The sequence below is a fragment of the Astyanax mexicanus genome, chromosome 21 (assembly GCF_023375975.1).
Source record: "Astyanax mexicanus isolate ESR-SI-001 chromosome 21, AstMex3_surface, whole genome shotgun sequence".
In the NCBI taxonomy this organism is placed as follows: domain Eukaryota; kingdom Metazoa; phylum Chordata; class Actinopteri; order Characiformes; family Acestrorhamphidae; genus Astyanax; species Astyanax mexicanus.
The window spans coordinates 14,188,716-14,214,911 of record NC_064428.1 but is presented as its reverse complement, the minus strand read 5'-3'; the positions used below and the strand labels follow the sequence as shown (position 1 = coordinate 14,214,911).

At 39.1% G+C, this 26,196-nt stretch overlaps 1 protein-coding gene and 1 long non-coding RNA gene across 2 annotated transcripts; both read left to right on the top strand.

Annotated features, from left to right (window-relative positions):
- Positions 1–11,236: 11,236 nt before the first annotated feature.
- Positions 11,237–18,313, top strand: LOC125785692 (uncharacterized). Its single transcript, XM_049469739.1, has 4 exons — positions 11,237–12,067; positions 12,642–12,727; positions 14,865–15,668; positions 17,741–18,313. The coding sequence occupies exons 2-4, from the start codon at positions 12,681–12,683 to the stop codon at positions 18,228–18,230; spliced, it is 1,341 nt and encodes a 446-aa protein (XP_049325696.1). The 5' UTR covers positions 11,237–12,067; positions 12,642–12,680; the 3' UTR covers positions 18,231–18,313.
- A 5,831-nt stretch (positions 18,314–24,144) lies between these two features.
- Positions 24,145–25,723, top strand: LOC125785697 (uncharacterized). Its single transcript, XR_007428021.1, has 3 exons — positions 24,145–24,197; positions 24,506–24,682; positions 25,663–25,723. It is a non-coding gene; the product is annotated as an uncharacterized LOC125785697 (long non-coding RNA).
- The last annotated feature ends 473 nt before the right edge of the window (positions 25,724–26,196 follow it).

Below are 26,196 nucleotides of genomic sequence, written 5' to 3'. Positions count from 1 at the left end.
CAGTGTGATAAATACATTAATTACTAGTGGAACTACTGAAATAGTCATTTACCACAAGGAAATTAGATTATTATGTTTTTATTTATTGAAGATAAAGGAGCAGAGTTAGAAACACTCCTCTAAAGAAGTGTGGAGCCTTATTGAGGGGAGTTTCTGCCCTCTGTTTTTGTAAACATGAGGAATGAATATGCACGTTCTGGCCCGAGCCCGACCCGACGACCGAATTTTTTTAATTACGTACAGTGTTAAAACTGAGTTTTTTTTTTGGGGGGGGGCGTCTGTTTAAATGAGCAAAATCTGTTCAGAATGATGTTGAAGAAGATTGTATTAAGAACAGATTTCCAAAAGATTAAAACACCAACAATGTGAAATATGATCCACAAAAATTATGTCGGAATGACCTTCCTCTAATCTAATATAATTTAACATGGTTTAAGAATATAAAATACTTTCTTAACAAACAAACATTTAGCAAATAGCCTGTCCAAAAACACAAAAAAATGGCTATGCCCTGCACACTTATTGAACCAAACTAACAATCATTAAAAATTAATAATTTATTTATTTATTTATAATTAATTAATAATTATTATAATTTCTAAAAATATAATTATCGATTTTTAAGAATATAAAATGCTTTCTGAACAAACAATTTTTTTTTTTATTTTAAGCATATAGCCTTATTTTATAGCCTTTATTTTAAGCTTATAGCACTCTGCGCTTAACACACTCTGCAAAGTCGACACACGTGTTGTTTCTATCAAATGGACCAAATTTAGCTCACCTTACGTAATGTTTCTCCTCAGTTCAGAGGGCTCCATTTTGTTGGCTATTTAGCTACACACAGTAGTTTCCCAGCCGTAACTATAAAATAAAATATACTTGCGCACAGTAACTATTAGTTACTAGCTATATTTTTTCTGACATTTATATGGATTTATATTTATGCTTTCTACACTGACTAGTGTTACTGACCAAAATAAACGCTTTTTAGGAGAGATATAAGTTATGTGTAAATATGTATAAGACAATAACGTTACCTGACAAAATCTGTTTTAATGACGTTAACAAACATCACTGTGACAACGCTAGTCACAGTTTCACCTCAGCAAAGGACGAGGACATGAATCATTTAAATAACCAGCCTGTACTGATTTCTGCCCCCAATAACCCTTTCAATAACCTCCATTAGCCTTTAATAGTCTTCAGTAGCATTCAACAGTCTTACCTTGCAGCCGTGGTGTGTCCATTGAACTCCGTAGTTATAAACATCATGAGGTTAGCAGCGCGCTAACTGACCTGTTTATAATGTAATCCGAGCAGTGACTCCGTGACGGCTGCTCTAAACTGCTGCTGTTATCTGGTTGGGCTGAAAGATGAAGTGTAGAGAGCTGTATTATCCAGTTAGTGGGGTTAAAACCTTTATTTTCTACTTTGATTAATTTAAGAAAAGCTGAGCCCTGTAGCCCGTGGCTGGGCTGTAGCTCTGTGACTGGTGTAAAGACAGGGGCTTGTGCTGCTGCAGCTAGTGGTTAGTGCAGCTAGTGCAGCTAGTGGTTGGATGATGAACTGCAGCTTCCTGTGAGCGAGCAGTTTCTCCGGCCATCCACACACAGTCTGATAAACTGCTTAACCTGTAGGGGGAGCCCACGAGCACAAAATCTCAATCCTACCTAGTGGAGCTTTAAAGACTTACAAGTTGTAAATACTAAGTCAATGTTTTAATTAAGTACATCACCAATACAAAATTAGCACAACAAGAAAGTATACTTTATGGAAGTATACTGAAATACAGATTAAATAGGTAAAAATGTAAGTATACAGAGAAAAAGTATACTTTATTTATTCCACATATAACTTTCATATGTGGTCCTAAATCAGATACGTATTTGATCCACAGACATGCAACATGAATGTAACAATAGTATAACAATATACTAATATGGCAATAGTGTTATAGTAATATATAATAATAATAATAATAATAATAATAATAATAATAATAATAATAATAATAATAATAACAATAGTGTACTTATTATTACTAACTGTATCCGGACTAATTAAAGTATACTTTTCCTCCTTATATTTTACATTTTTACCTACTTAATCTGTATTTCAGTATACTATAAAAAAGTATACTTTATTTGGCTGTGCTAATTTTGTACTGGTGATGTACTTAAATAAAAATATATACTTAGTATTATTTTATAAAACTGTATAAAAAATGTTATAATAAAACTATACTTTTATAAAACAATTAATCGGAGCCTATATTTTTGCAAAAAACAACAACTGTACTTCAATGAAATTTGCTAACAAAACTGTGCTAATTAACATTGTATGTGTTGATACTACATTCATAACTATTTAGATGTTAAAATTATACTTTTAATATGATTTTAATGACCAGCTGGGCAGCTCACCCAAATATTCTTAAATTCTATTAAACAGTGTCAAAAATAACATATGACTAGTATATTCAGTATCAAACAAATAGTAATTAAGCACAAAATAGTTGTTCTAAAGTACACAACTTAAGTACAGACTTATTTCAGCTAAATTTAAGTATACTTTTTTTCTACACTGGAATAAAGCAGGATTTAGTTTCTTTTGTAATTGTTCCTTAATTTGACCACAAGGTGGCAGTGTTGGCACGTCTAAAGCCTTCACAGGAAACTGCGTGGCCTTCATCCCAAGCTATAGAATAGAATACAGTACAGAAAAATGCATTCAAACCGACCAGTCATTGGCAATAAAATCATGAATAGCTTATTCCGCTGAATTGGTGCCATTTCTGTCTCCAGGAAAATACATGTATAAATGTGCACACAAAATAACTTTAAAATACATTTTGTTATTAGGCATAGTATCTTCTAAATTAATTAAAATTAATTTAGAATATTAAAAACTATTTAGAGCATTTGTTACCTGTCCTCCACTCTCTAACTATAAACTTTACCATGAAATTGAATTATTAAATCAGAGATTTTTTTTGCATTGTTATGTGACTCACATATATTCTTTAAAAATATATTTTTTTCATAATAAATCCAGAATATTTAGGTTAAAATACACATTTTAGTTGTGTTCCTGGGCTTTCACTCCAGTACATGTTTTGAATAGTTAAATATATGTGTTACAGATCCAGACTTGAAAAAAGATTTAAAAAAAAAAACAGCTCTGGAAAAAAATGAAGAGAGCACTTCAGTTTCTGAATCAGTTTCTCTGATTTTGCTATTTATAGGTTTATGTTCGAATAAAATTAACATTGTTGTTTGATTCTATAATTGGTCACATATAAGAGGGCTAGAAATTTAAAAAATAGAGTAGTTAGAGCTCATCTTCCAAAGGAAAACATATCAAACAGTCTTACAGGAAAAAATCCAGTTGGTAATTTTAAGTGTGGTAATTGTGTGAATTGTCAATATACTAAGAACGAAAAGCATTTTCCTCATCCAATACACAAATGTTTGGCTAATATAAAAGGCTTTATTACATGTAAAACTAAAAATGTTATGTATATGATCCAATGTCCATGTGGAAAAGTATATGTGTATATGTTTGATTATATTCCAGAGGTTTTCAATTCGGTAAAGTCAAAGAAACTCATCATTTTAAGGTGCTCTCTTATTTTTTTCCCCAGAGCTGTATGTGAACATTTGAAAGTAGTCAAATAAATATCACCTCAATATATAAACAAATGCCAGCAGATAACTGCCCCTTGTATTCGATTGCAGATAATATGATCCCAATATATAGTTTTTGTTTTGTCTGCTTAGCTAAATTCACAACTTAATGTGTAGAACATTTGTATAATGCATACTTAATTTATTTTTTCTGACTTAATCCTTTCTTTTAGTAAACTTTACTTCATTTATTTTTACTGAATCAATCCTTTCTTTTAGTAAACTTTACTTCATTTATTTTTTTCTGAATCAATCCTTTCTTTTAGTAAACTTTAGTTCATTTATTTTTTCTGACTTAATCCTTTCTTTTAGTAAACTTTACTTCATTTATTTTTACTGAATCAATCCTTTCTTTTAGTAAAGTTTACTTCATTTATTTTTACTGAAACAATTCTTTCTTTTAGTAAACTTTACTTAATTAATTTTTTCTGAATCAATCCTTTCTTTTAGTAAACTTTACTTAATTTCCGCATACAGTTTTACTTAATTTACTTAAGTTTATTAAAAGAAAGGATTGATTCAGTAAAAATAAATTAAGTAAAGTTTACTAAAAGAAAGGATTGATTCGGTAAAAATAAATTAAGTAAAGTTTACTAAAAGAAAGGATTGATTCAGTAAAAATAAATTAAGTAAAGTTTACTAAAAGAAAGAATTGACTTAAGTTCAGTTCACTTATTTACTCTGTGTAACATTTAAGTCTCGAAACCGAGTTGAAGTTACTTAAATTTATCTAAAATGAAATTTACTTTAAAAAAAGCAAATGCAGAAAGTTGCAAAACTTTTTTAAAAGTAAATTTAACTCATAATTTTCTTTTTCAGTGTGGATCATTGCAGGATGACCTCAAGCTAATGGTTTATCAGAGCGTCCCGTTCTACTGGCAGTGCTTCAGTACAGAGACAGTGACTGTGTACAACTGACTGCTGGTGTATCTGCAGGAAAAGACAGAACGAAGGCATAAAGCCGTCCCAAAACACTGAAGTATAAAATGAAATTTATTCATGTTAGTTAGCGAAAAGTTGGAGTGTGAAACGAAAAAATAAAATTCTATACACTAGTATAACAGATATTAGTGTATAAACATCCTCAATAAACACTACTATACACTAAAATAGGAGACATTAGTCCATAATAAAAACACTCAATAAACACTCCTATTGTCACCCTAAAAGAGGATAGAGACAGGATGCAATTGCAGGTAGGCTTTATTCCACAAAGAGTTAGCAAGGTCAGGTTACAGGCAAGGGTCGATAGATCAGGCAAACAGGAATATCACAGGCGTAAATCAAATGACGTGGTCAATAGGCAAGCAAAGGTCGATAACAAACTAGACAGATAGATAGATAGAAGTAACGCTCAGAACTTAGGCTGTGTTGGCAACTAAGACTTCGCAACGGAAGCACTGTGTGAGTCTCTTAAATACAAAGTGAAATTGCATACAGCTTGAGTGGGTGGGCCGGTGATCAGAACTCAGGCGACGTCGCACGCTGCTGTGATTGGAAGGGAGGAACCTCGGGGCTGACAGTACCCCCCTCTCCAGGAGCTGCCCTGACAGCGGGACGCCGCCGGCCCGGGGGACGACCCTGAGGACGCGGCGCAGGACGATCCGGGCGCCTGGCATGAAAGTCAGCAATCAAGCCAGGGTCCAGCACGTCTGCAGCAGGAACCCAACACCTGTCCTCCGGGCCGAACCCCTCCCAGTCCACCAGATACTGAAGACGGCCCCCACGAAGACGGGAATCCAGCGAGGAGTGGACAACATAAGTAGACCCCCCTTCGCCATCTAGGGGTTCTGGGGGATTCCCCACTGGGACCACCTCCGCCAGTGGACCAGGAATCACCGGCCTGAGAAGGGAGACATGAAATGAGGGTGAGATTCTGTATGAACTAGGTAACAACAGTTTGTAAGTAACATCATTAATTTTCTAAATTATCTTAAAAGGACCAACAAAACGGGGACTCAACTTTCGACAAGGCAGTTGCAGGTTCAGGTCTCGAGTGGATAGCCACACTCTCTCTCCAGGATGGTACACAGGAGTGTCGCTCCGATGACGATCCGCCTGGCCTTTGTGACGGGCCTGTGTTTGATCCAGTCTGACATGCGCCGACTCCCACACCTCCTGTCCCAGCCTCCTCCTGTCCCAGGTTCCATGGGTACAATGGCGGCTGAAAACCCAACACGCACTGAAAGGGTGATAGGTTAGTGGAGGTGCTTCTCAGAGAATTTTGGGTATACTCTGCCCATGGGAGGAACCTGGCCCAATGCATAGGTTGGTCATGGCAATAGCTTCTAAGGAAGCGACCCAGTTCTTGATTCAGACGCTCTGTTTGTCCATTGGATTCGGGATGGCAACCAGAGGAAAGACTAACAGTTACCCCCAGTCTCTCCATAAAAGCCCTCCAAACTCTGGAGGTGAACTGTGGTCCTCTGTCCGAGACAATGTCTTCTGGAATGCCAAAATAATGGAAAACATGGTTAAACACAGTCTCTGCTACTTGAAAAGCACTGGGCAACTTAGGGAAGGGTATAAATCTGCAGGATTTGGAAAATCGATCCACAACCACTAGGATGGTAGTGAACCCCTCTGAGGAGGGTAAATCTGTGACAAAGTCAAGTGATAAGTGGGACCAAGGCCGAGAAGGAATGGGCAGTGGGACCAGTTTACCTGCAGGGGCATGTTTAGGGGTCTTTGAAATGGTACAGATGGTACAGGACTTGACATACCTCTCCACATCCTTGATCATGGAGGGCCACCAATACTTAGCTTGGAGGAGTTGATTGGTGCGTTGTATACCCGGATGACCGGTACCTACAGAAGTGTGAGCCCACAGCAACAGGTCATGGCGAAAATCCTCAGGTACATAAAGTTTCTCAGGTGGACATGACACTGGTACTGAAATTTCATTCAAAGCATTGCGAATGTCTTCATCTACCTGCCAGTGAATAGGGGCTATGAAAACTGTGTCAGGGACAATCGGTTCTGGGTGCTGTGGAACCTCACTGCTACAGAAAACCCTGGATAAGGAGTCAGCTTTGATGTTTTTGGAGCCAGGCCGATAGGTGATGTGGAAATCAAACCGGGTAAAAAATAGTGCCCACCTGGCTTGTCTCGGGTTCAGTCTTTTGGCCGTGCGAATATATTCCAAGTTCTTGTGGTCCGTGAAGACAACAAAGGGCAGTTTGGCTTCCTCCAGCCAGTGTCGCCACTCCTCCAGTGCCATTTTAACAGCCAGCAGTTCTCGATTTTCAATGTCGTAATTTCGCTCTGCCTCTGACAGCTTCCTAGAAAAGAAGGCACAAGGATACAGTTTAGGGGGTGTACCTTGTCTTTGGGAGAGGACTGCTCCAACACCGACCTCTGAAGCATCCACTTCAACCACGAATTGCAACTCTGGATTGGGGTGTTTGAGGATAGGAGCCGAGGTGAACCTGTTCTTTAAGTTTTGAAATGATTGTTCTGTGTCCTTGTTCCATCTCAGCTTCTTCTCTCCACCTCTCAGGGCTGAGGTGAGTGGGGCAGCAAGCACACTGAACCCACGAATTAACCTCCTATAAAAGTTGGCAAATCCTAGAAATCGTTGCAAATCCTTGATGGTGCGTGGTGTGGGCCAGGACAGGACGGCAGCAATCTTGGTTGGGTCCATCTCAATCCCCTCCTTACTAAGGATGTATCCCAAAAAGGCAACTGAGGATAGATGAAAAAGACATTTCTTGGCTTTGACATAAAGTTGATGTTGCAGAAGCCTTCTGAGCACTTCGCTCACATGTTGCACATGTTCTACAATGTTCCGGGAGTAGACCAAAATGTTGTCTATAAAAACTATTACAAAGCGTCCTAGCATGTCTCTGAGCACAGCATTTACCATGGCTTGGAAAACAGAAGGAGAGATAGATAGGCCATAAGGCATTACCAAGTACTCAAAGTGCCCAGTAGTAGTGCTGAATGCGATTTTCCATTCATCACCTCTTCTTATACGAATCAGGTTGTAGGCACTCCTTAGATCCAATTTAGTGAAGATACTAGCTCCTCGCATCTGTTCTAGTGCAGCAGGAATCAAAGGGAGTGGATATGTATACTTCACCAATGCTGCATTTAACTGACGATAATCTATACAAGGCCTCAATCCCCCATCTTTTTTCTTTACAAAAAAGAAACCAGAAGAGGCCGGGGAAGTGGAAGGTCTGATGAAGCCCTGTTTGAGTGCTTCGTCAATATACTCCTCCATGGCAGCAGTTTCTGGTCGTGACAATGAATAAACTTTGGCTTTGGGTAGGGATACTCCTGTTTTAAGCTCTAAAGCACAGTCACACTCACGGTTTGGGGGTAGATTGGTGGCTTTTTTCTTGCTGAAGACCTCCTCTAAATCACTGTATTCCTTGGGGATATGTGGTGTGTGAGCTGAAACAGGGCTTTCAATAGTGGTGGAGGCTGCTGTAAGCTTAATACAGGTGGATTGACAGGCAGAGGACCAGGAGGTAAGTTCATGTTCATTCCAGGAGATGGCAGGATTGTGCTTCTCCAACCACGGAAGACCCAGTATGATCTTATGAGTAGGTGAGTTGGTGATTAACATAATGTAATAGTTAGTTGTGTAATTTTAGTTGGCGAGCAAATTCTTCATCTATGAAGTTTCCCGCCGCTCCGGAGTCGAGGAGTGCTGTGGAAACAAAAGAATTCTGGCAGTGAACTGTTACAGGAACCGTAAATGCTTTTAAAGAGAGCGTGTGTGGAGGAACACTTACCCCGCGCTGGATAGTAGGAGCTGAGCGGGGTAACTCTCGGTTTGGACGGGACACACAATCCTTGACTAAATGTCCAGCCTCTCCACAGTACAGACATAACCCATTAACACGTCGTCTAGTCCTCTCCTGATTAGAGAGACGTGTGGTGCTAAGCTGCATAGGTTCCGGAAAGTGGTCATTGTGGACAAACATGGGGTTTCGCCGCTCTCTCAACAAATTATCCATGCGAATGGCCAAGCTTATAGTTTGGTCCAGAGATAAGCTGTCGTCCCGGCAAGCCAGTTCCTTTTTAATGTCTTCAGTGAGTCCTAGTCTAAAGGCTGTGGTGAATGCAGACTCATTCCAACCATTGGAAGCAGCTATGGTGCGAAATTGTAAGGCATATTCAGCCGCAGTGCGAGACCCCTGTTTCATAGTCAATAGTTTCTCACCACCCTCTCTGCTATCAGGAGGATGATCAAATACAGAACGAAATAGCTCTACAAAACGATCATAATTTTGAGTGACATCACCTCCACTCTCCCAAACAGCTGTAGCCCATTCAAGCGCTTTCCCTTTAAGCTTTAAGAAGAGGAGGGAGCTTGTGACGTACCAGGTGACGAGGTGATGTTGAGGGCAGAGAGGGCGGAAGTGAGGCTTCGAAGGTCGATAACAAACTAGACAGATAGATAGATAGAAGTAACGCTCAGAACTTGTGTCGGCAACTAAGACTTCGCAACGGAAGCACTGTGTGAGTCTCTTAAATACAAAGTGAAATTGCATACAGCTTGAGTGGGTGGGCCGGTGATCAGAACTCAGGCGACATCGCACGCTGCTGTGATTGGAAGGGAGGAACCTCAGGGCGGACACCTATACACTAGAATAGAATATATTAGTATATAAACATCCTCAATAAACACTCCTATACACTAGAAAAGAAGATATTAGTCTATACACATCCTCAATAAACACTCCTATACACTGGAATAGGAGATATTAGTCTATAAACACCCTCAATAAACACTCCTATACACTAGAATAGGAAATATTAGTCTATAAACACCCTCAATAAACACTCCTATACACTAGAATAATAGGAGGTATTAGTCTAAAACATTCTCAATAAACACTTCTATACGCTAGAATAGGAGATATTAGGCTATAAACACCTTCAATATACACTTCTATACACTAGAATATGAGATATTAGTCTATAAACACCCTCAATAAACACTTCTATACACTAGAATAGGAGATATTAGTCTATAAACACCTTCAATAAACACTTCTATACACTAGAATGAGATATTAGTCTATAAACACCCTCAAAAAACTCCTATACACTAGAGAAGGAGATATTAGTCTATAAACACCATTAATAAACACTCCAATACAGTAGAATAGGAGATATTAGTGTATAAACACCCTCAATAAACACTCCTATACAGTAGAATAGGAGATATTAGTCTATAAACACCCTCAATAAACACTCCTATACATTAGAATATGAAATATTAGTCTATAAACTCCCTCAATAAACACTGCTATACACTAGAGATATTAGTCTATAAACACCCTTAATAAACACTCCTATACACTAGAATAGGAGATATTAGTTTATAAACCCCCTTAATAAACACCCCTATACACTAGAATAGGAGATATTAGTTTATAAACCCCCTTAATAAACACTCCTATACACTAGAATAGAAGATATCAGTCTATAAACGGTAACACTTTACTTGGATGGTCATTTTTGACACTAAAGTTAGTGTAAACTAACTATCTTTAGTGTCAAAAATGGACCATCCAAGTAAAGTGTTACCGAACATTTATTTACAGTTCATTCAATGTATTTTTGCCTCTGTGATAAGACCAATATAACTGCTCATCACCAGCAGTGTATTACTGGTACCAGGGCTCCCTCCACATAATAAACACTGATTACTTTAATGTCGTTTTTTGTAGTAAGATTTCTTGTAATTAGTTCGCATTTTATCGTTTAAATTAAGTATCATTTTAATTACCCACATCTAGATGCATGTTTAACGTTTGATTAAATTAAACCATAGCATGTATACATGCTATGGTTTAACATGCAACTGCTTCATCAGCTGTTGTAAAAGAGGTGGTGTCTGATGTCACATGTATCAGAGAAGATATATGTGACATCAGACACCACCTCTTTTACAACTGCTGATGAAGCAGCATTATCAAGCAGAATCACATCGACTCAGCTCCGATACATCAGCTCACAGATGCATGTGCTGACCTGGAAAGTGATGTGGAGAAACAGCGCCATCTACCCACCAAGAGAGTGCATAACCGAATGTGCTCTCTCTCGGACTCCGGCTGCTGATGGCGAGCTGCATGACTGGGGTTCAAACCAACGATCTCCTGATCATAACAGCAGTGCCTTACACTACTGGGCCATTTTATCTGTGTTTTCTTTTCCTGGACTCTTTACAGAATAAAACAAATACGTATCAGTGTTGCTGTGTTGCTTTAAGCTCTGTCTCTGTGTTTAAATTACCTGTTAAGAACTTACTGGAACTATTGGAGCTCCACCTGGATGATGTGAACAAATGAGAGCACAGAACACCTGCGAGTGACTGACAATGGCCCCGCCCACCAGTCTTCTCCACCAATGACTGTGTACAAGAACATAAAGGCAGCGTCTCTACTGTTCATTTCTCAGGGAAAGAGTGAGGGAGGGGTGAGTTTAGAGAGAGTTTAGTGACGCAGTTTAAGAGAAAGTGAAATAAGGTGTATCAGGTGATCAGGAGAGAAGATCTACAGAGGTTCGGATTTTCTCGGTAAATTCATTACATTACATTACATTACATTTCATTTGGCAGACGCTTTTGTCCAAAGCGACTTACAATAATGAAGTACAAAAGTAATAGGAATTTAGATAACCCATTTTTAGATAGGGCTTAAAGGAGGTCGAAGGGAAATAAAGGGATAGAGAAGTGAAGGAGGGGAAGAAGGAAATGGGGTTAGAAGTAGTTAGTGTGTTAGAGGTGTTAGGAGAGTAAGTGCTCTTTGAAGAGCTCTGTCTTCAGGAGTCTCTTAAAGATAGCGAGAGATTCTCCTGATCTGGTAGTGGAAGGTAGTTTGTTCCACCATTGGGGAACTCTGTATGAGAACAGTCTGGATTGCTTTGTGTGAGTGTTTGGCAAAGCGAGGCGACGTTCATTGGAGGAGCGCAGCGGCCGGGAGGTAGCGTAAGCCTTCAGGAGTGAGTGCAGGTAGGAAGGAGCCTGTTCTGTCATCACCTTGTAGGCGATTGTAAGAGTTTTAAATTTGATGCGAGCATCAACTGGTAGCCAGTGGAGCTCAATGAGCAGCGGGGTGACATGCGCCCGTTTTGGTTGGTTGAAGACCAGACGTGCTGCTGCATTCTAGATCATTTGGAGTGGTTTTACTACGCAGGCCGGGAGGCCAGTTAGCAGGGCATTGCAGTAGTCGAGGCGTGAGATGACGACTGCTTGTACCAGGAGTTGGGTGGCCTGTTGCGTCAGAAACTGTCTAATTTTCCTGATGTTATAAAGCGCGAAGCGGCAGGATCGAGCAACCGAGGCCACATGGTGCGTGAAGGAGAGAACTAAGAATTCAGAACTAAGGAGAATGTAGAAGATGGACCTGCAGCTTAAAGTAAGAAGATGTTGTGAGTGTTCCTCAGATACAGAACTGTTCTTTCAGCTCAGCTCAGGGTCGGATTACACCTGAAGAACCTGGATCAGATCTGGAGAGAGTCAGATGGAGAAGAGTGGATTTGTGTAAACAGAGTGTAAATATACTGTAATGTTACAAACTACAGCTCAAATAGGAATACATATATATGTTTAATAAATAGGATCATGTAGTTCAGATTGCCGGAGTTTCCGGAATTGCGTCATTACAGGTGTACTGCGGTAAAGGTACAGGTGTGTTGATGTGCAGTAGCGATGTTTGATCAACAGAGGGCAGAAACTCCCCTCAAACTCAGCTGTTGTATAAGCGTGTTTTTGTGCAGTAGCGCTGCTTGACCGGCAGAGGGCAGAAACTCCCCTCAATAAAGCTCCACTCTTCTTTAGAGGAGTGTTTCTAACTCTGCTCCTTTTTTTCAATAAATAAAAACATAATAATTACATTTTCTTATGTTAAATGATTATATTTCAGTAATGTTATAATATTAATGAATATTTTTATAACACTGTTGATATTATAATAACTGATTTATTCACAGGGAACAGCATCTCTGGTGTTCAGCTGAAGCTCCTCCACGATGGAGTCTCATCTCTCCACATCTGGAGGAGAACCCCCTGTCCCACAGTGAGTAACTGAACATCAGTCCTGAACACCAGCTCCACTTATGAGTCTCTGATCCTCGAAGATCTTGTGATAATCCAAAATTCTCCTTCACCATCTGAAGAGTCTTTGTGAAATCATGTGCTGCAGAAAGCATTATATTTAAAATGTAATTAAATTATTTTGCACAATTCAGATCAGCTTTATTGTCACATCAAATGAGTACAGGTGAACAGGTGAGTGAAAAACGTGGGCGCATGATCCCCACGTTGTGTTGTGAAATTTACAGTAAATAACAGGCAGTAATTGACAAGTAACTTACTGTGAAATAAAATCACAGTAACTAACTGGCAGCATTTAAACAGTATTTTACTGTGAACCAAAATCCAATCACAGTAACTAACTGGCTGAAACTTAACAGTTAGTTACTGTAAAAACAAAAATCAATGTTAAAAAAAAGACACAGCAGAGACACGGCAAACTTTTTAACATTTTTTTCCCTCAGTATGTGAAAAACAACAGTTTAATCTAATTGTTTTGCCAGACAAACTCTGAAGTCCCTTCAGAAAGTAACGACGAATGAAGTATATGAAGAATATGAATGGGTTTATATATGATGTTTTCCGCTTTACAGTTCTTCCAGTTTTCTGGCTTTTCTTGAACTTTTAGCTGCACTTGCTGGAGTCAGGATTCATTCTGACAAGAATCCAAACCGAAATGAAAATGAAAGTTAATATACAGAATCACCAAACTGGTTTGTTAAGCACAGGATATTAATAAGAGGCTCTCAGGGCAAGTCAAAGTTTTTTATAGAAAAATAAAACTCTTAATTGAAAAATACAGGACAAACACAGAACATTTAAGAGCAATTTTTAAAGTTAAACAGGCAAGTCTGGCAAACATTTAAATCTAATTAAAATTTAGGTTAGCTTAGTTTTTTTTTTTTTGCAACTTGCTTTTTCATCTAGCAGTCTTATTCTGATTTCAATACTTTGACTACTGTGACATAAAAAATATAATTAGATTTATATTTTAGTTAGTCAAGAGACAGCATTATGCAATATGATACTTACATGGAATTGTGGCTTTAGTGCTGCTCCACTTTTCAAACTTCTTCTTCTTCTTCTTCTTCTTCTTCTTCTTCTTCTTCAGGTTGTAGGTAGGTTGAATCCAACATGAATCTAAATTATTGTCCATTAGTGGATTATTACAGTGTATTACTGTGATTTTCTATAGTAGTAGGATTATTACTCTGAATTTCTACAGTAATAGGATTATTACTGTGATTTTATCATTTTCCAGTTAATTACTGTGGTTTTGGCTGCATTCAGAGTATAATACTGTAAACGTATTTACAGTAGTTAATTGTGCAGGAACACAGTATACTACTGTGGATTTCACAGCATTTTTGACAGTGTATATACAAATATATTGAATGTAAAATAGAATAGAATATAAATATACACTTAACATATTTACTTACATATTAATGTACACTATGAATTATTGGTCAGAATCGCGTCTATTATTAGCTTCTACATACTTTTCCAGTTTATAGATCATTTTCTGCAAACAGATCTGTGCCCTGTTTTTTTTTTTCTTTTATTTGTTTGTTGATGAATAGACTGAAGCTATAGTATAAAAGTATGTAAGTGTGCTACATATATAAAACATAAAACATTTTTAAACAAAGTTGATGTTTGTTCGATCATATCAGTGGGCTTTGCTTAAGTGACAAAACTCAAAAATAACAAAACTGACAAATGAAAAAGTTTATTTAATCACCAAAAAAAGAAAAAAATTATAAACTTTTTGACTATGTTCACTGACAACCAGAGGGATGTCACTTCAGATCTGTGACCATGCTGACTGTATTAAAACAAACAAAAACGTCAAGAAATGCCTAATAATGCTTGTTGGCTCGTCAAAACTTGACAATAAAAGGAACAAAGAAGAGGGTATATATAGGCTGGGAATAATGTAAAATTAATGAATAATCAGGTTACTGAGACTAAGTAAGTGTCATTTGATGATTTTGGCAAAATTTGTCCTTAATGTCATTTTTTCCCTTCACACTACCTTTACTTAGTACTTAGTAGTTTTGGAATCAGTACTTTTACACATTTACTTGAATAAAAGTTTCATTTGATCTCTTTTACAGACTACAGACATCCACAGCAGAACCTTCAGAACCAGGCAGTGTGTCTGTGCAGAGCAACATGTCAATGTCAAATCCTTATAACTTCAGTAAAGAAGAAGATCCTTCAGAGTCTAGCTGTGTGTCTATAAAGAGTAACAAGTCACTGGTCAATCCTTATGACTTCAGTAAAAAAGAAGATCCTCCAGAGTCTAGCTGTGTGTCTATGAAGAGTAACAAGTCACTGGTCAATCCTTATGACTTCAGTAAAGAAGAAGATCCTCCAGAGTCTAGCAGTGTGTCTATGAAGAGTAACAAGTCACTGGTCAATCCTTATGACTTCAGTAAAGAAGAAGATCCTCCAGAGTCTAGCTGTGTGTCTATGAAGAGTAACAAGTCACTGGTCAATCCTTATGACTTCAGTAAAGAAGAAGATCCTCCAGAGTCTAGCTGTGTGTCTATAAAGAGGAACAAGTCACTGGTCAATCCTTATGACTTCAGTAAAGAAGAAGATCCTCCAGAGTCTAGCTGTGTGTCTATGAAGAGTAACAAGTCACTGGTCAATCCTTATGACTTCAGTAAAGAAGAAGATCCTCCAGAGTCTAGCTGTGTGTCTATGAAGAGTAACAAGTCACTGGTCAATCCTTATGACTTCAGTAAAGAAGAAGATCCTCCAGAGTCTAGCTGTGTGTCTATGAAGAGTAACAAGTCACTGGTCAATCCTTGTAACTTCAGAAATAAAGAGCCCAGCTGTGTGTTTGTGAAGAGCGACAACGCAGTTTTTGAACCTCCTGACTTGAGTACTGGAGAACCTGGTATTAATCCAAGGTGAGACACAAACTTGTATGACCACCATCAGACTGAAATGTATTTAAGTTTACTTCTTATTACAGCAGATAAAAGAGATAGAGCATTCTGTTTACCATTAACATGAGTGATAATCCATATCACAGTGTGTGTAAGTCAGAATTGTATGATGTGGGTAAAAAGTGAGCTCTTGGATAACACTGTTGGATCTTTTGATAACGATATGAAACAATCAATTATACCTGGTTCATTACGACAACCTACAAATATCATGCTTCCAATGAATATGTTTATCATAAAAATAAAAATATTTAATCAGCAATTACACACTTAATATAGTTAATGGCATCAGTCCCACCTTTTTTCCTTTGATTAAGATTATTATTTCTTTAATTGAATTAACTTTACAAAAAATATTACATTGATAGAAAGATTTTCAGGACTGGGCAGTAGTCAGATACATGCACATTAAAAATAAAAGAGGCTTTATTACTGCAAACATCTAACAAATATCTACATTAGTAACAGCAAGAATGAAATGCTAAAGAGCAACATAACAAACAGATACAGAACCAGTCAACTGAGAAATAAGGGCTAGACATAGTGTTGCCAAATCCTCAGTAAGGAAAGTAGCTATTGGCTGTCCTAAAAGTCGCTAGAAGTCGCTAAATGACATCATCACCTAATTTGCATAATACATGTTTTTGAAGCTGTAAAGGATTAACATTGTGAGAGAGAAAAAAGTGAGTAAAAACACTCTAAATATGTTAGAAATGTTAAAAATGAACTTTAACAAATGAACAACTTCTGTTGCTTTTTAAATTTCATTAACCACGTTTTTATTTATTTATTTATTTTTTTAAGTTTTCTTAAGTTTTCTTTATTTTTAAACCAGTTATAGACAAATTGTTCAATGGTTCAATAGATATTTAGCTTTTTACAAAGAGTCAGATACTGTGGAAGAGGTGAGTGACAGGCTATGTGGTGAATGAGGTGAGTGACTGAGACTGAGACTTTGGGAGTTAAATTCAGTGATTTCTTTTCATGTCACACTGAAGACACATATATATTTATATCCTGCTTTGTAAATAGGGGGCAGGGGCAGTCAGTGCTCGCTGAGGGCACACGCAGTTTATTTACAGTGTGTTCGTGGAGCGGAGAAGGTATGTTCTGACTGTGAGAGACTGCACTGTGAGTGTTGTGGGCGGGGCTCATGGCACACGCTGCTCCCTGCGAACAGTGACTGAAGAGCATGTGTGTTCATCTCAGAGTCGCCAAAAGTCTCCAAAAGTCGCTTTTTTACAAAAAAAGTCACTAAAGGGTCTTAAAAGTCACTAAATATAGCGACAAAGTCACTAAGTTGGCAACACTGGCTAGACAAAAATCTAAGTCAAAAACAGAAGAAGAAAGTCAAAACCAATCAAAAACAAAAAAAAGCTTAGTAATGTTAGAAGGTTAGCCCAAACTTGGCAATTAACTTAATAAAGGAGATTATATATAGGCAGGAAACAGGTGAAAACAACCAATATTCAGGTGCCTGAGACCAAGTGAGTGTCATGTGATCATGATCAGGAGTCATGTGGGTGTCAGAAGAATTATGAAAAATGAAGTCCGGATCAGCTTTGAAGACAGAGGGTAGCGTAATAAAGATTTAGGAGTTTAAGAGACAAGAAGGTAAATGTTTGATCCAGTAGTGGATGAAAATAATATACGTTTTTTTTAATGTATTCTGTCATTTTAAAAGAGAAATTAATCAATTAATTATTAAAAGTAATTAATTTAGAATTAATATTAATTTATCTCCACACTATAACAGATTAATAAAAGATAATACATGTAAAATATAATAGCAGTGACATAAAACACAAATAGCTAGTCTATTTTAAGGCTACCAAACAAACAATGTGTTTACTTTATTCTGAAAAACAGTATTTTCACTGTTCTGCATTTCAAGTCAAAAGCCTTTGTATTAAATGTTTCTACTTTGCATGGTTTATATGTTACTTTATAGAGTGTGATACTGGAAAATTAGTGAGTTCTGAAAACCTTATCTTCATATATTTGACATTTAGACATTTCATCTTTCTTAACAGGGGGAGGAGTGGTCTGATCCAGGATCAGTACAGTTGTGGAGTGTGTGAGCAGCTTCTGACAGATCCAGTCTCGATCACCTGTGAACACAGTTTCTGCAGACGGTGTATCAACAGCTTCTGGAACAGAACTGCTCTGTCAGGAGACTTTATCTGTCCCTGTTGCAGAAAGAGATCTAGAACACGTCCTGCTCTACATCCACACATAGAGGAGTCTATAAATCAGGATTCCTACCAACCAGTGGATGATGTTCTGCAGAGAATATTACAGAAACACAAAACCAGCATGAAGAACAAATACGAGAGCTTATATGAAGTAATCAAAACACCACAGAATAGAACCCTCCTGAACAGGATTTACACTCAGCTCTACATCATAGAGGGAGAGAGTGAAGGAGTGAATGAAGAACATGAGGTTCTACAGATGGAGAGAAAAAAAGAAGATACTTACAGAACACTCCAATTAACTGCTCAGATATTTTTAAACCTGTAGAAGATCCTGAAGAAAAAACTAAGGACAAGAACATTAGAGCTGCAATGGATAGTGGCCTCAGAAAAAGCAAAAGTATAGAAGATAAAGAGATCCAGACTGTTCTGACTAAAGGAATTGCTGGAATTGGGAAAACTGTCTCTGTGCAGAAGTTCATTCTGGACTGGGCTGAAGGAAAGGCCAATCATGACGTAGATTTCATGTTTGTGCTTCGGTTCCGAGAGCTGAACCTGATTATCAGTTGATCAGTACAGTCTTCATACACTTCTGTGTGCCTTCCACCCTGATCTCAAAGATCTGGACCCTAAGATCTATGATACATGCAGAGTTGTGTTCATCTTTGATGGACTGGATGAAAGTAGAATTCCACTGAACTTTGAGGAGTGTGAGAAAGTATCTGACATAACCATGACATCATCATTTGCTGTGTTGATTACAAACCTTCTCAAAGGAGAGCTGCTGCCCTCTGCTCACATCTGGATAACCTCCCGCCCAGCAGCAGCCAATCAGATTCCTTCTTGGTACATCAGCCGTGTGACAGAAATTCAGGGGTTTAATGAGCCACAGAAGGAGGAGTACTTCAGGAAGAGGATCAGTGACCAAGACCAAGCCCAGAAAATCAACTCCCACATTAAGGCAGCGAGGAGCCTCCACATCATGTGCCACATCCCCGTCTTCTGCTGGATCTCAGCCACTATGCTTCAGCGAATCCTGAGACAGAGTCATACAGAAATCCCTAAAACTCATAAAAATGCTTATAGTAATCCAGAGGAATTGCTGGAATCTAACAGAACTGTGCTTCTGAAACTGGCTAAATTGGCTTTTAATCAGCTCATGAAGGGGAACGTGATGTTCTATGAAGAGGACCTGAGAGAGAGCGGTATTGATCTCACAGAGGCCTCAGTGTATTCTGGGATCTGCACTGAGATCTTTAGGGAGGAATGTGTGCTTTATCAGAGGAAGGTCTACAGCTTTGTTCATCTGAGCTTTCAGGAGTTTCTGGCTGCTCTCTATGTGGTTCACTGCTACTTGATCAAGAAAATGAAGGAGCTGGAAGTTTTTAATCCTTGGTTCAGTAGATGGACTGAAAAAGATCCACTGGATAAGCTCCTGTGTGTAGCATTGGACAAAACCTTAAAGAGCCAGAATGGACACCTGGATCTTTTCCTCCATTTCCTGCTCTCACTGGAGTCCAATCAGAAGATCCTACAGGGGCTCCTGATCCACACAGAGAGCAGCTCAGAGAGCATCAAGAAAACAGTGCAGCACATCAAAAAGAAAATAGAAGATGAAAAGCTTCCTAATGGCAGGCCTGTTAACCTGTTCCTCTGTCTGACTGAAGTGAATGACCAGCATTTATCCAGAAAGATTCTGGAGTTCCTTAAATCAGAGAAATCAGAGAAACATTCAGAAAATATACTGTCTGCTGCAGAGTGTTCAGCTCTGTGCTGCATGCTGCAGATCTCAGAGGAGGTGCTGGATGAATTAGACCTGAAGAAATACAGCAGATCAGAGAGAGCTTACATAAAACTGCTTCCAGCTGTAAACAACCGCAGAAAGGCTCTGTGAGTATCAAAATTGATATAATGTGTTTAGTGTGTATACCCTTTCTAATGGATGCTACATTTATCTGTTTAAGTGGCAACCACTGCCGATGCAGATGTGCAAATACGCACACAGTGTATCTATTTCCTGTAGAGATTAATTATATGTCTGCAGGACACAAAACATATGGGAAAAAAATGTAATTTCTGGTTAATTTTATCCATAAATCTTATTAGAATATTCATGTGAAGCTTGTCTTCATTGTTTGACCTGTACTATGTTTCTTCTTATTTTGCAGACTAGCAGACTGTAGTCTCACCATAGTACACTGTGAAACTCTCTGCTCTGCTCTGAAATCAGAAAACTCCTTCCTGATAGAGCTGGACCTCAAAAAAAAAAACCTGCAGGATTCAGGAGTGGAGCTGCTCTCAGCTGGACTGAAAGGTTCGCACTGTAAACTGCAGACACTCAGGTGAGCTTTCCTGTCAATTAGGGGTGTGCCATAGAATACCATACACAGTATCATCTTTATTTGAAACAACATTTTTTTTTGTTATTTGTTGTGAAGCTTTAAGAGTTTTTTTTAGGATAATTAGTTCAACACTTCTAAACTTTGTTTCTACTGAATTTTTTAAAATGTTTATGTGAAATCTACATTTTTAAAATAAATATAGTGTTTTGTCATATTTCCAAGAATACCGTTTCCTACCTCTGCTGTCAAAACATTAATAAAAGAGGGGGAAAGTTAAATGCTGTAACAGTTCGAGATCTCTCCATGAACCCAGATAAGAACTTTTGGACACAGATATGTTTAAACAATTTCAAAATGACGAAAAGTCCAAATTTACAACTCATACAATACAAAATTCTCCATAGAACACATTATACAGGGCATAGAATGTTCCAAATGGGCCTTAGAGAAACAAATATATGCACTAACTGTTCGGGCAATCATATTGAGAATTATATACATGCTATATGGTTTTGCATGCCTGTTCAGAGATTCTGGAAGATGATATGTGAAGACTTATCTACCTGGTTTAATTGCAATATCCCAGCTTCACCCAAACTATGCATTTTAGGTGATGTAAGTGAACTAAACATGGAAACAAATATATTGCACATAGTTCTCACTGTCTTATGCATCGCTAAGGAAACTATCCTCATGAAGTGGAAATCAAAAAATGATTTATGCATAAATCACTATAGAAATTTACTTTTAGACCACATTAGTCTGGAAAGAATGTCTGCAACCTCAAAAAACCAATTGGCTACATTTGAATCTCTCTGGTTCCCACTGATCAGCTCCATCACATGATGGGGGTGGGCGGCTGTAGTCGTGTCTCCTGGTGCGTCCGGCAGGTGGCTGGGGGGGGATCGGGGGATTCGGGTGTCTGATGGCCCTTGGACTGGGGACGGTGGCTGCCGCTTGGTGATTTCTGTGTGCGGGCCCTGGTTGTTGGTGGGGGGGGGCTGGATGTATGCTCTTGTGGTCTTGGGGTGTGGGTCTGGGGGGCCCATGGTGGTGGGTGCTGGCCCTGTCCGGTTGGCTGGGTTCCCCTGTGGCGGTCGGGGTGCGGAGTCCGGGGCCCTGGTGCCCGTGGGCGTCTGTCGCCTGTTTGGGTCCCTCCCTGCGCTGGGGAGGGTCTATGCCTCTCTTGGGCGCGCCGTCGTGGGGGTGGTGGTTTGGTCCGTGTTGGGGTGTCTGGTTGGCATTCCGGGATTCTGGGTGCCCTCCCTGTGGGAAGGTAGGGGCGCTCAGGTAGGGAAGCGGCAGTCTCCCACTTAAGACCGGTTGGTCCTGGGCTCAGGACCACTGTGTGTGTATGAGAAAGAGTGGGATGTTGAGTGTAAATGTGTCTGTGTGTGTGTGTGTGTGTGTGTGTGTGTGTGTGTGTGTGCGTGTGTGTAATATCTGTTGTCTTTTGTATGTGAGTGGGGTGTGTATTTATGTTGTATTGCAGTGTGGGGATGGGGGCGCTGTCTTGCAGAGCGGCGGTGTCCTGGGGCCGTAGCCGCTCTACACCCTGGACTTGCCTTCCCTGTACTGCGGTTGGGTGTATGGAACTGGGTGCCTAGTGAGCCAGCAGTAGTTGGCTCTCTTCCTCCGGGGGGTAGTCCTCTGCCCCTCGGTCCTTTCCTGGCCCTTCCCCGACTCCTACTCAGTCTAACATCGCATTACACATACAAACTCATCATACAGCTTACACACATCATATTACACATAGGGTTTTGGGGGGCAGGTGCTCCCTGCTCCTCAATTTTATTTTTGCATTTTAGACATTGAGGGCCTTTGGGGGGGCAGTGTGGTTGGGTGCTGTTATTCAGTTCTCATATTACAGCTGTCCCTCCAATTTTAATAGCACTGTAGCTTTCATTCATTCTTCTCATTATACACATTCATATCACTGCAACATGCTGGGTGGGGGAAGGAGGGGGGTCAGGTCTTCTCACACCCTGGTTTCGTGCACCCTGCCTGGGGTGTGGGTCGGGTGGTTGTTCGGGGCCGGGCTGGCTGCTTCCCTAGGTTGCCGCTGGCTCGGTACTGGTGCCCGCATGCCCACATTAGGTGTCTATGTATGTTCTGTGTGTGTGACTGGTGTGTGTGACTGGTGTGTGTGACTGGTGTGCGTGACTGGTGTGCGTGACTGGTGTGCGTGACTGGTGTGCGTGACTGGTGTGTGTGACTGGTCTGTGAGTGAATGTGCACGTGTGCGACGGGTGTATGTGTGACGGATGTGTGTGTGACGGGTGTGTGAATGTGCATGTGTGCGTGAACAGTTGGTCCTGGGTTTGGGGCTGACTGAGCATGGACACCTGTGGGACATGGTTGCGTAGGGCGGGTTTTTGCCCTCCCTACCGCTCCACGCTGCTCTCCGCCGATCGTCACTGCCGTTCCTGGGGGGGTGGGCGTCCGTGGGTCCATGGGTGCGTGGCCGGATGCCCTAATGTGGTCTCTGGCCCGCCCCCTTGGTGGCCGTGGCCTGGGGGTGGCTTGGGCCCCCTTGGCGTGGGAGGGGGGGGCCTGCCGGGTGTCGGGCTGTTCCCGGGTGCTTGGGATCTCGGGGGCCGCATGCTCGGCTCGTGCAGGGGGTGCTGGCCTGCCGGGGGGTGGGCTGCTCGCTTCCTTTGGCTCTCTGGACTCTTGCTCTTTGCCATGGGGGCTTCGTCTGGAGTCTCCCCCATCCTCATCTGGGGTGTGCACATGGTTACCATCGGGATGTGTGGCTGCGGGTCTTCTGGGCTCCTAATGGGCTGTGGATGGTCTGGGTCCACTGGGCTCTTCCCTATCTGCCTCTGGATCGCAGGGGCATGGTGGCGGTTTCTTGCCTCCATTGTGGTAGGCATTTCATGACATAATCCGTAACACATGACATATTTTTGCAAAAAACAATAGAATAGAAGTAATTGTGCGTGTGTGTGTATGTATTTATGTGTATGTATTAATATGTATGTATATTTATGTATGTGTGTATATGTATAAGCATATGTATAGTTAGATATGTGAGTATGTGTATATATGTATGTTTGTTTATTTTATGTTTGTTTTATTTTATTATTATTATTTTTTTGTTTGTTTGTTTGTTTTTTGTTTAGTTTTTTTTTTTTTTTTTTCTTCTTTTCTTTTTCTTCTTCTTGTACCCCCCTCCTGTACCTCACACTCCGATCCTTCCAACCCTGAACTCCCACAACTATATCCACACAAAATATATATATATATAAAAAGGAGAAGAAAAAAAAAACAAAACAAAAAAAAAAAAATTAATAATAATAAAAAATAAAATAAATAAATAAAAATAAAGTATTAATTGTCCTCCGAAGAGGGGGGGTGGTGGTTGGGCCAAAAAAAAAAAAAAAAAAAAAAAAAAAAAAAAAAATGCTGTAACAGTTTACTCTAAACTCAAAATAACATTGTAATTTTAGAACTGTCCTGTAATTGTTACGGTTACATGTAATTTTATAATATTTTATAAAACCCTTATTATGTGTTTTCTAGCACGGCACATTTTGTTGTCGTTCAGGAGAGAGAAATCTGTATTGTTGCATAAAGACACATATTAAACAAAGCCAAATGATGAGCAAATGCCAGTACATTTGTCATAAGAGCCATTTCAGCTCCATCAAGTTACAGGAACTGTTGGGGGAGTAGCGGTGGACAGCACTAATTAATATAACAAAAAACTTAGTTTTATAGTTTAAGCCCTTATCATTCTCTGAAAATAGCCTCTTTTATTGTAATGTTTGTTTAACTTTGGCAGACTGCCATTCTGTCATCTTGGTGAAAAGACGTGTGAAACTTTGGGATCAGTTGAAAAACTCCTCCCTGAAAGATCTGGACCTCAGTAACAATGATCTGCAGGACTTAGGAGTTGAGCTGCTCTCTGCTGGACTAAAGAGTTCACACTGTAAACTGCAGACACTTGGGTCAGTGTTTCAGTTAATTTCTTTGTGAATGTTAAATATTAAACTCTAGCATTAAATCTTAAAACTAATTATTAAAGAATTAAGAAATCAAATATAAACATAGTTAACACATCCCATGCACACCTTAAAAACTGCTGATATGAGATATGCATTTCTTTGATATATATTCTACACTCTGTATTGTAATGATGATGTTAAACATAATTTTTGCTATTGAATTTCAAATTAAATTATTTTACTGATAGAATGTTAAAATTTTCATTCAGATTTTGTCTTGTAATAACAATACTTTTTGTTTTTCTCTGCAGATTAATATATGGTTGTATGATCACAGAAGAAGGCTGTGTTTCTCTGGCTACTGCACTGAATTCAAACCCCTCCCACCGGAAAGAACTGGATCTGACCTACAACCATCCAGGAGATTCAGGAGTAAAGCTGCTCTCTGCTAGACTGCAGGATCCACACTGCACACTCAACACACTCAGGTATGGACAAATCATAGGTGCATGTGTATGTGTGTGTGTGTTGATTGCTTTTTTCAGTAAATATGCAAAATTTTTAATTTACACCCTGCAACCTATTTTAGAGGGCTTTTAATACACTAAAAAAATAATTAATTCATTAGAAAGAAACGTGAAATATAAGAAGTGAATTTCTCTTTTTCATTATACTAGTATAATTAGTATATGAATAAGTATAATGAAGTTCATAATATAAACATTGTAAAATTAGTGACCTGGTTTGGAATCTGAAAATATTGCATTACATTATGTTACTCTATGTGTAATTACATTTCTGAATTGAACAGAATTACAAAAAAACTTTACTGTAGTGATAACTGTTTCAGTGACTACATCAGCATAACTGTACAGTGGGCAGTTATTGGAATGTTGAAAAAACAGCATATTATCATAGCTTTGGACACATTTTTAGTATTTAAATGTATGGCATGTATTCTGCGCTTCTACAATTGTATGGAAAACTTCAAGCACCTTTGCTGTGTAGATATTATTGTACTTTTATAGATGATACTTATAAATGTTTCTTCTCTTTATAAAATGTCAAAAGCCTCTGTGAATTATTTAAAATGTTCTTATGAAGTTGAAAAAAGCATGGGAATTTTCAAAAAGAAATGGTTAAAGAGATCATTTGTTACCTTCAATTATTTAGAAATTTTAGAAATTCAGCCTCAGGTTCTTCCCAGTTCTGGAAAGAGTTAATTTGCAACAACATTCAATTGTCTCATACTGGTAACAGAATATTTAATATGGCACCTCATGGCAAAGAACTCTCCTCTCTGAGGATGTGACAAATTTGGTGTCAGTTTGTTTGGCATGAACTGGTGCTGTGTATCACCAACTTAATTTGGTTCTCATTATAGACACATAACTTGTCTATTTACTTGTTTGTGCTTATTTTATACAACTTTTATCATTACTACATTCTGTTTGTGTTGTGTGTCTAGGGTGGAACATGGAGGGAAAATCAGAATCAAACCAAAGAAATCAAAGAAATGTAAGTACACACACACACTCTACAGAGATATTTGATAAGTGGGAGCAGGTTCTGAGTAGAGAGAGTGTTACTGGGCGCTGTTACTGGGAGGCTGAGTGGAGCGGCAGAGGAGTTTTTGTATCTGTAAGTTATAAAACCATCAGCAGGACAGGAGAAACTGTCGGTTTGGAGGAAATATAAACTCCTGGTGTCTGAGCTGCTCTGATTACAGTTACTCTGTTCATCACAATCTGAACTACACTAAACTCCGCCCTCCTCCCTCTGGCTGTAGGAAAATAGGAGTGTATGTGGACTGTCCTGCCGGCATTCTGTCCTTCTACGGCGTCTCCTCTAATACACACACACTTATACACATTCAGCACCACCTTTACTCAGCCCCTCTATGCATGATTCACTATTCATGAAGACTCCTCAGTGTCTGTGTGTGAGATAGATTAACCTTCCCTCTGTTTGTGAGCGTGAGTATGAGAGAGTATGAGTAAGT